This window comes from Zerene cesonia, chromosome 4 (assembly GCF_012273895.1).
Source record: "Zerene cesonia ecotype Mississippi chromosome 4, Zerene_cesonia_1.1, whole genome shotgun sequence".
NCBI classification, from domain to species: domain Eukaryota; kingdom Metazoa; phylum Arthropoda; class Insecta; order Lepidoptera; family Pieridae; genus Zerene; species Zerene cesonia.
This window is the reverse complement of record NC_052105.1, coordinates 1271949-1282743: the sequence shown is the minus strand read 5'-3', so window position 1 is coordinate 1282743 and position 10795 is coordinate 1271949. Positions and strand designations below refer to the sequence as shown.

Sequence of the window (10795 nt, the reverse complement as noted above, 5' to 3'; positions counted from 1 at the left end):
TAAAAAATATTTTATAGTTTTTAGTTTGATGTGCTTGAAAAGCGTGTTTTTTAGTTTTTTAAAACTATATTTTATTTTAACACTACGACCGCCCCGTTGTTTAAGGAATGTTGTAAATAGGACATATATCTTCTAGCTGCATTCCATTACATTTATGATAATAAAACATTAAATAGATGATTCAACATACATATTTATATATAAACATAACGTGTAATATAAATATTTTTTTTATTTATTATGTATATTTACATATATATTTAAGGTTTAATCAATATTCCAAGGGGAAGGTACTAGATTTTAAATGGGACCAATTTCCCATCAAACATAAAAAAATCAATCTGTTGAAAACTCACGGAGATCTAGAATAACCAAACTCTTTGTGAAAACTGTTTTTATTCAGAAAAAAGAAAACATTTTTACAAAAGAACTCTGAGTCGTTACGGACCTGACTACAAAAAAGTGCCCATTACTATATTTTTTTAGTGTAGTTTGTTGAACCCGGAACCATTACTATTTAATGATCTGTGTTGAAACCCTTACGTTAAGCATAAACGAAATTAATAATAATGATATTTTTTGATCTCACAGAGCAAAGACATTATTGTTATTTATTTTCAAATTTATGTATTCACTTCTTGATTCTAGAACATAATTCAATACATATAACGATTGTTCTAGAATCTTAAATAATTGATTTAAAAATTTTGCTTTTTTAATTAAAGTCAAATGAAAAATTAAAACAAAATGACGCAATGATAAATTGTTTCTAAAAGACTTTACACCTGTCTTCCTAAAATATGTTTTTATTTCTTTGTATTAAATCTTTCACACCGATAAACATATTACAAAATTATCTTCGTCCCAATTAACAATAGGTAAATAATATCGTTATAATTGTGCAACTAATTTGCATATAAATGACTATTTAGTTATACCATTTCGTATTTATCTCTCATCTATATATAACGTTAGTTTCGTAATGCGCGAAAAAACTTCTAATGCTAGTTTTATATTCAACTCCAATGCACTCACTATTGGTGACAGGCAAACTGAAATAGACCTTGACTACATATATTACCTTTCCATTCCGACCTATAATGTCATCGTAACATTGAAATAGTACTTGCTCTAATATAACTAACGCCTATATATATTCTTGCTTCCATGCACGATACATTATAAGGTAAAGAGAATATTGTTTACAAATGGTTAATCATAGGTTATGAAATGTAAAAATAAACTGAATTTAATGTCTATCAGTTCATTAAACTGTTTATTTTCAACGTTTTAATGAATATTGTTTTATGTATGAATCATACTATATAAAAATAATGATTGCTGTTTGTTTATTTTAAATAGTTCAGAATTAAAAAACATCTGATACGATATTAATGAACTATAATTATGAGTATGCTGGCATAAAACTATGTATATTCTGCTTCTTTTATAAAAAAATAAATAAAACGAACAACTATGACCAAGAATATATTGGTTGCCAATTTCTATTATAATAGATAGTCACTGCATAGGAGAATACTCTTCCACCATCACCATCCAGGACAATTGACTATAAAAAACCCAGTATAGAAGAAAACGATATATTAACCAAGAATACATAACTGTTCTAGATGGTTCGATATGAGGACTTCCGTAGAAAGAATTCTTATCTCTACGACTGCAATGCGTTTGGACTGCAGAGCGTGAAAGATGTGTACGGAGGCACACTACCCGATAGTCCTGATAATGGCAGGATCACGCTTATGAGGTTCGGTGAGTTTTTTTTTATTTATTGTGTTTCTGGATATATCGTAAAGACAGAAAGGAGGGTGTGGATCAATTGCAAGGCGTCTGATGTATTAGGCAAACATAGCTTGCATTAGATAGATACAGTGACCTCTACATCGTATCATGTACCTAGTATTTTGGCCGATTTAACGAAATAAGATAGCACTAAGGAATTTCCTTAGATGTAAATACTGCTGGTCCTATGGTTAAGCAAGCAAATACACAAACCAGTGTGCTAAGTCAGCTCTATAAACCACATCAGATCAGTTTGAACTACCTTTTCTTATTCTCTATTCATCACAGTATAATAAATAATACAGTTATATTTTAATTATCATAACATTCTGTTAGACTGCAATTAATAATTTCCAATTAGTTCCCTATGTTATTTTGCTCTTTTAAAAATTTAAACTATGATAAAACGTGTTTATCATATGAAATGTGTTCACACCCACAGTATAATAATTGCTCAGCTCAATTTACGTAGCTATATGAAATGTGGTTAATCATCAAGTGTGATTTATGACCGAGCTCGGTTGACTCGTATAAAACGGTGTCAAATGTAAACATGGCCGAACTTTATCAGTCTGTAAAGCAATTAAAAAATATGCGTAAAAGGCGAAAGTAATACTGATAATAAGTTTTTTACATAATATTTTTAAAAACAATTGTCGTCATTCCCATCAAATGCTATAATTTAAAAAAAAAAACATTGTATTGTTTGTTTTCCAAAGATTAATAAATAAACGCTAACAAGCGAACATTTCAATTATTATCAAAGTTTATAACAACAGTTGCAAAACTGCTCAAAATCGGTCTTTTCCAGGTAGGTGGAATGTAGAAGAAGTCCCTATAGTAGACGTAGTACGGTGTGCGTTACTAATGGACGAGATAGCGGCGATGCAGCCTCGCCTGCAGATCCTGGGAGTCACCATCATTGTGGATCTGGAAGGCCTGGGGATGAGGCACGTGCGCCCTCTCACAAGGACGGTAGCTGGACAGATTGTAGCTTTAATGGGGGTAAGCAACCTTTATGCGTATTTATTGAATAACTGTATAGAGTTGTTTGCCATCGCACACTGAAATATAGATTGGGAACTGGATATCAGTTGAGTTATGACAATTTAAGATGCCATCTCTCTCATAAATTTCTCTTCTTAAGTTAAGTCACATAAATAGTTTACTTTACAGGTAGCAATCAAAGGTAATGGTAAAATCATTCGGTATTTTGTTTAAGTATCATAAAAATCTATCACGTGCCTCATTGCCAAACTTTAAGAAGATTTTTTTGTGCGTTAATTAGTCTTAGTAAGGCTTATGTTTCATTGCCTTTGGTAAGAAAAATACGGTCTGCATATACTCGTTTGTCACCAATTCCTTTATTTTTCCATGACACGGATTCTAAAGTGGTCTATACTAAAATCTCACTGTTTCTAGTACACTAAATCAATGACCTCTATCTTTATGATTTCCAGGTGTCATTCCCAATCCACATCCACGGCGTCCACGTGATCAACTACAACTGGATCCTCAGTAGCTTCTTCAGCCTTTTCAAGCAGTTCATTCCAGCAGCCGCGTGGGCTCGTCTCCACTTCCATGGCAACGACATGTCCTCCCTCCACAAGCACATTGATCCGGTGTACCTTCCGCAGGAGTACGGAGGGAGGTGCCAGCACGTCATCAGTACAGAGGAGTGGCTCCGCAAGATCAACATGTACAAGGACGAGTTCATGGTGCAGGAGCTGAGGGCGCTGGGGTTCACGGTGGACGATACCAAAAGTGATGGGTGGAGCGATATGTAGTTTTCGATAAATTAACAAAGAGAATGAATGTTTTTAAACATTTAGAAGAATGAATTAAATAAACAATAGCTTTTGCCCGTGAATTGGCACCCGGATTTGGAGTAGTTTAATAGATGATATTATACATATAAACCGTCCTCCTAAATCACTCTATCTATTAAGAGAACCCGTTCAAATCCGTTGCGTAGTTTAAAAGATTTAAATATCAGGACATAGGGAAAGAGAAAGCGACTTTGTTTTATACTATGTAGTGAAGGGAAGAACAAATACACCACTCGATGTTATTTTGCATATATTTACTAACGGAATGGTGTAACATCTAGAACTTTAGGAAAATACGTTCAGTATATATTGTGAAGGGAAACGTTCTTAGAAATAGCAATAAATTAAATAGAGGAATGAAGTCTGGGAAGATAAATATGCGATTGGAACGATGTGGAGTTTAGAACTTCATTATAATAAATTAAACAGTTCCAACTCGTTTAAATTCTGTTCTTATTAAGGTGATTACGAGAAGCAGCTCTAAAATGTTTGATTATCTTTATAGTAAATTATAAAAAGTGTACCGGGGATCCAGAACTATTAATGTAACAGTGTACAAACTAGGCATTTATGATATTGTTAAGAGATAATAAGAGAAAATCAAAACATTGAATACCACTTGACATATAACATAGGTTATCGTAATAAATAATACTAAACTAATAACATCTCAAATAAGATACGTATGTCAAATTAATGGTCATAAAACGATGGACAGATTTGGCCAAATTATGGTAGGGTCTGTTCAATCTTCGAGTGAACGTTCTAGTTACAAAAACTTGCACATAAATTGGCTTTAAAATTGAATTTCGTTATATTTAAATTCTGCTTCTGAATATTACAAGAAATAACGTCAAAATAAAGGTCAAAAAATTTAAAAAAAAACATCGTGTTTTACAATACAAAAATAAAGACTAGTAAAAATTGGTGGCTTAATATATTATTACTAGCGATCGGCCCCGGCTTCGCCCGTGGTACATATAATGGCTATAGCACTCAGGGGTCACCTACTAACCCATCGGTGAAACAATTTTTGAAATTGGTCTAATAGTTTCCGAGATGAGTGCGTTCAAATAAATCTCCAGCTTTATTTATTAGTATAAATTACATAGGCTGTACAATAAAAATAATGCTGACACTACGTGTCGAAGAAGGCTCTCTTTTGTAGTTGGTTAATTAAATATAGTGTTTTGGGACCAGTTATATACGTAGATGTATTTAGTTATATATTAATCAACGCTATGTAGTCTGAGGTTTGATACTGCAAACTTAACTAATTTTAAGACTGGGATATGGTAAGATCGGTGATAAAACGCATTTTGATACTCATAATATTTTATTTGTTTATGTATTATATGTGATTATATGATTGATTTATAAATATGATTTTTATTATTCCTTACATTGCATTTCTCTTAAATAACACATATTATAGTTTACACAAGAGAGATTTAACAATCCTAATAAATGTATTACTAAAATTTTTAAATATTACTTTTTGTGCGTGCTTTTTTATGTTATAGATTTATGGACAATTGTAATTTTCTTATGAAATCGTTAAAAATGATATGTTTTATTTATTTATGAAATAATGACTAGAACTATACACAATATGGTTACTAGTTTGATCATTACGAAAGGGTACTAATAAAATTTTAAGCTACACAAGCTTTGGAAATTAAAAACTTTTTAACGGATTTTAAACGCGATTTATTCATTATACTATTAATCCGACGTTTCGAACACTTTACAGCGAGCGTGGTCACGGGGAGACTCGAAATCGCGTTTAAAATCCGTTAAAAAGTTTTTAATTTCTAAATGTATAATACTCGCGTAAAACCAAACACAAGAAAATACACAAGCTTTGTTAATTACGCCTCTATAATCCCTTTAAATATAACCGAGACCATCAAGGATACGGGCTTTGCTGTGATGATTGATTCTGAAAAGCTCTTCATCCCCCTCGAAAGATGTTTCATAATCTAAAGATTCCTGATTCCCTGGTATCGGGAAAAGATTTTCATTGAAATCATACAAGTCGTCTTCATTCATTATTTCATTATTCATCATGTCATCATCATTTTTATAAATACGGGGGCCGTTTTTCATGTGATTTGGCATTTGTTCTGTTCCATGTATAACCAGGGTCATTGGTTCCACGATACCATAGTTCGGCTCCCTAGTCTGAAAGAAAATAAGTATATCAGGAAGCTATATTCATTCTTAGAACACATAGAATAAGAAAAAAAAGAAATCGCCACCGCCCATGAACTTTCGCAAAGATCAGTATCTCGAATAATGCCTTAATGAAGTTAGAGATATGTAAAAGCTTGACGACAGGAAAGAATGAATGGACTAGAAAGGGTGACGAAAAAGAAAGACCTTTCTGCTCCCTGTATCTATTCACTGTACTGATGAACATTAAACATGCAGTATAATAGCATTTATTAGCTATTATATACTTACGCATTAAGCAACTATTATTTATTATAAATAAACGACGCACACGGCGAAATCGACTATACGAAAGTTACATGTAAGAAAAACTTTGTGGACAATAGTCATAACTACTTTTAATAATAGAAGATTCCAATTTATTGCTCAATTTAATAAGAAATAAAGTCTACTTGAAACTCTTTGAATAAAAACTTACCGAATCTTGCACGATGACCTTCCAAACTCCATTAGGGTTCTCACCCCAAGTTGCCACAGATGTTAGAGGCCATTTAAAGAAACCGGTTTCTGAAGAGTCCTTCGGCCGAGGACTGAGAACTTGGACTTTAGTACCTGATTCGAACAATATTTTCCTTTGAGTCTAATCGACTAACTAAACTTTTGATTTTATAAATTAATTTTCTAATTAGATCTCTGCTTGATAGACAGATGAAAGCAACATGAGTAAAAACACATTTTATTTTTATTTAAATGAACGATGTCAATATTGCAATTATATTTCTACTAGCTGCGCCCCGCGGTTTCACCCGCGTAAGTCCGTATCCCGTAGGAATATCGGGATAAAAAGCTGTCTTTATGTTATTCCAGTTGTCCAGCTGTCTACGTACCAAATTTCATAGCAATCGGTTAAGTAGTTTTTGCGTGAAAGAGCAACAAACACACACTCATGCTTACAAATTTTCGCATTTATAAATACCTATTAGTAGGAAGGATTAGTAGGATTAAAAGAGATGCTAGTTGATATTCTATGAAAGATCTTGGATATAATATATAAGAATCGAGAGTGGGTTTTATTGCTTCGTCGTAAGGAATGATTTTTCGTGATCGCGAGTTGGCTTCTTGTTGGTTTTGCAATAAATTGAAATAAAAATCACCTGTAATATATTCAGAGCAAATTTTTTTGCCATAAAGTTTAAAATATCTGTAGGAAAAACAATTATAGGACAAATATCTCAAATATATGACATTTTTATTAAATACTAATCCATACAACGTATGAAAGCATATTACAAACTACAACGATGTACTTTAGAAATTAAAGAGTTTTTAACTGAATTCAAACGCGATCTATTCATTATATTAAACATACACCAATAAAATAACAACTGTCAAAAATCCTGAAATAGAATGACCTTCACCGAGCTGGTTAATGACCAAACATATTTTTTATGTAATTTTATATATCTATCTATACTATACTAAATATGGTCGGGGTCAAATTTTGTACATTAAAGATATGTGTGGCGTGTTATTGTCAATACTGAAGTATAAAATGCAATTTAAAAAAATTTTGTCTGTCTGTCTGTCTGTATCTCGAATGAGAATCACGCAAAAACTACTGAACGGATTTTGATAACGCTTTATATATACTACCTACCCCGATGGATCTTATTTACTTTTCATCCCGGAAATCGATACGGTGCCTGAGGGGGGAGGGGTGAAAGTCAATCTAAGTTTTTATTGACAAACGCGAACGAAGTCGCAAGTACAGCTAGCAAAAAATATATTGCATATGGGTTGCCTAATGTACTTGCGATTCATTCACAAACCTTGCGGGGACACCAAGTAAATTTCGAGAGCACCCCGTCTCGTGTATTGTATCGTAATTATAAGTTCCACGTGCTCCAAGTAGTGTATTCTGTCGTTCACATATATATCCACCTCCACGGGTCGTATTGGACTGATGCTGATGGAGGCATTGCTGAAATTTTAAGTGTAAATACGTTATGTAGTCAGTGTAAATTGCAGCTTCGGCCCAGCCGCAATCGGTCCAGCCGTCCACGCCTGATGGTGTAACCTATTTTTAGGATTCATTTTGCAGAAGATAACCGTTTTGTTACGTAACGCGTTACAGTCCCAGTCTGCTTTAGGCACACCGTGCTAGTCATAAAGTAATAATAATAAAAGTAAAGTTCACTTCGGTGGGGCGAAAATGAGAAGCAGAAAAATCTAAACGGAAAGTCAATGAATCTATTATTTTCGATCCATAACTGTTCATTTTAATTATTATATAGTACTAAAACACAAGTCAAAGAAGAATAACTCTCTGTATAACAAAAACGTTGCCGCATCGTCGTCGTCGGTATAATTTTTTGTAGTCCGCGCACGGAGCAATATCGACAGTCTGACGTAACTAACGTCCAAAGTACTAGGAGAGCATACTCACGCAGATGTGTACGTAGATATTTGCTTCTTTGGGACTGTTATCCAGTTCAATGCTACTGTTACAAGGCGGGCCGCATTTAAGAGGCCAAATCCAAATCGTACGTCAAAACGCAAACCAACCCTGCGAATTTATTAAAGTGTTATTATGTATGTTAAGTGAACGCTTTAATTAACTTTAGAAATATAAAAAATTGTAAAATAAATACCCATTCACTTGCCATCCTTTATTTTGAGACAAAGGTGCGTATTCAGATGTCCATACAATTAAATGTTGAACATCTCGCCAAGTAAGATTTGGGCTGGAATAGGGTTAATTTAAAGTATTAATTAATGTTATTCATCTTCATAATCATTTAATTATTCACTAATTGATTTCGTACTTAGCATGCAGTGCTAAAGCTATAATTCCTACTGCCAATGGAGCGGCAGCCGATGTTCCGGTGTGACCAAGAGTGCATGAATTATTTGTATCTGTTGTAGCCTGTGGATTATAGTATTATCTCGTTTTAATACGGCTATAGTTTGGTGAAGTGCGAAAGAGATAGAGAATTTTTCCTTTTACGCAAAATTAGATGTTATTCTCTAGGTCAGAGATTCGACACTTGAATGAATATAAAATATTAAAATAACGGGCTTACATATATTTGAACAGTTTAAGAATTAACTTCATTGACAAATTATAGGTCAACAACTGTATCCTATACACGTACCTAAACCTATACCTTGTAAACTAATAATTTTTATCTATCTTTTGAATTGTTTAGAAAATTATTGTGGTAGATTAATATTTTAAAAAATAAACGACCAATATTTTTATTATTATTTCTCTTATAAATTTATACTTCTACCATGATTGACCACTGATGCTTTTGCCCATTTACAAATCATATTGTTAATTGGCTTTGATTAAATAAATAACAAATCAAACAGTGGCTTACTATCTTCTGATCCTTATAAGCACCAGAGGAGTATGCAGTGGCAAGAGTTGAAGAACAAATTTCGCCGTACCACGGGAACAGGCCTTGCTGCGACGCGCTGCCTATCGATATTGTATAAATACTTGATGAGTAACTGAAATAAGTGTCCAACAGATTAAATAAATAATTTGAAGTATGTGCCACTACTTAAAATATAATCTGATAAATGTGTTCTCTTTAATATTTAAGCAAGTATTTATAGAAACTACATTATTAACGTAATATGAAGAAAGTTTTTTTTTCTAATTTAATAATTTTTAAGGTCAAATTAGTGTCAGTACCTATGCTTATCATAATATGTCGCTTGTCTATAATATTAGTTTTACATAGTATTCGACTAGATGGCGTTGTGTGACCAGTAGCATATTTTATTTAGTTACTAACGGTTCGCCCCGGCTTCGCCCTTGGTACATTCCTGTGTCATTCAATGATGTTGCAGCTTTCTTGAAAACGGTCCAGTGGTTCTTTATAATATAGTATAGAATATAGATATCAATACTTGATCTTTGAATATGAAATGAATGAAATCTGATGAAATGAAATCTTTGAATATTATTGAAAGATTAGGATTAAAATGTCTATCTACCCATCACAGTTGCAATTATCACCGTGACCACCTCCATTACCATTTGCCCAAACAAATATATTCCCCTTTCCACCTCGACCCTGAAAGCAAAACAGACTGAAATTATATGTTAAGTACGTTTAATTACATCATACTCCTTAGAAGTATGGAGAGATCCTCACTCCTCAGTTTCTCATAAGGGGGCACGGAGCGCAGGACGAGAGATCATTTATTTTATTTGTTTTATAGACGAACATTATATAAAAATATTTTAATGTACCTGTTCAATTCCACGTTTAAACGCCTCAACTGCAAGCCTACCAGGTCCCTCAACTGTTTTCCCATCGTCGTTGGGACCCCATGATGCACTGTATATATCAACCTTATCCCACGCATATCCTATAACATATAATGTACTCTCTTAACATACTAGCTGTAACCCGCGGCGTCACTCGCATGGTTACCCGGTTAAAAGTAGCCTATGTGCTTATTCAGGCTATTATCACAGAATAATTATTGTATAGGACCTCAGACTTCAAAATCGATAAGTCGGAGTTCGAGAAAACCTTTTTAACGGATTCTGAACGCAATTTATTCATGTTGTTTAGGTTGACGTTTCGAACACTTTGCAGCGAACGTGGTCACGAGGAGGTTGTCAGTTATCTAATGAATAAATCACGTTTAATATCCGTATAAGTTTTTAATTTCTAAAAACATTCGATTTTACATCTTCCCCCTACTCATGGTTTCCTAGTAATCGTGGTCACCGCGACCGTATTGTGGCCGCCTCTGCAGGCTTATTGTGGCCGCCTCTGCAGGCTTAAGGGGCCAGGATTCTGGAGGTTCCGGGCAATGCAAGCTCGAAGGAAGCGGATTCTCTCGCTGACAAGCTGAGGGAGGTGTGGGACGAGGCCACTATAAAAGTCTCTAGGCCGGTAAAATGTGTAGAGGTGCGGGTTACAGGCCTGGATGATTCCGTGGCTGCGGAAGAGGTTGCGGCT

General features: G+C 33.9%; 2 protein-coding genes across 3 annotated transcripts in view; one reads left to right on the top strand and one right to left on the bottom strand.

Moving 5' to 3' along the window:
* Positions 1 to 3718, top strand: part of LOC119839559 (clavesin-2-like) — a 16723-nt gene extending 13005 nt beyond the window's left edge. For both annotated transcript variants that reach the window (XM_038365906.1, XM_038365904.1), the window contains exons 4-6: positions 1632 to 1773; positions 2615 to 2808; positions 3264 to 3718. In XM_038365906.1, the coding sequence (XP_038221834.1) occupies positions 1632 to 1773; positions 2615 to 2808; positions 3264 to 3590 (663 nt within the window). In that variant the 3' untranslated portion in view covers positions 3591 to 3718. The remainder of the gene's footprint in view (positions 1 to 1631; positions 1774 to 2614; positions 2809 to 3263) is intronic.
* Positions 3719 to 5458: 1740 nt separating this feature from the next.
* LOC119839762 (neuroendocrine convertase 1-like) overlaps positions 5459 to 10795 on the bottom strand; it is a 22315-nt gene continuing 16978 nt past the window's right edge. The window contains exons 7-15 of the mRNA XM_038366202.1: positions 10075 to 10193; positions 9816 to 9895; positions 9191 to 9323; positions 8633 to 8733; positions 8459 to 8551; positions 8254 to 8373; positions 7637 to 7788; positions 6286 to 6419; positions 5459 to 5816 (exon numbers count right to left, since the gene is read on the bottom strand). Coding sequence (XP_038222130.1) covers positions 5523 to 5816; positions 6286 to 6419; positions 7637 to 7788; positions 8254 to 8373; positions 8459 to 8551; positions 8633 to 8733; positions 9191 to 9323; positions 9816 to 9895; positions 10075 to 10193 — 1226 coding nt within the window. The 3' untranslated portion in view covers positions 5459 to 5522. The remainder of the gene's footprint in view (positions 5817 to 6285; positions 6420 to 7636; positions 7789 to 8253; positions 8374 to 8458; positions 8552 to 8632; positions 8734 to 9190; positions 9324 to 9815; positions 9896 to 10074; positions 10194 to 10795) is intronic.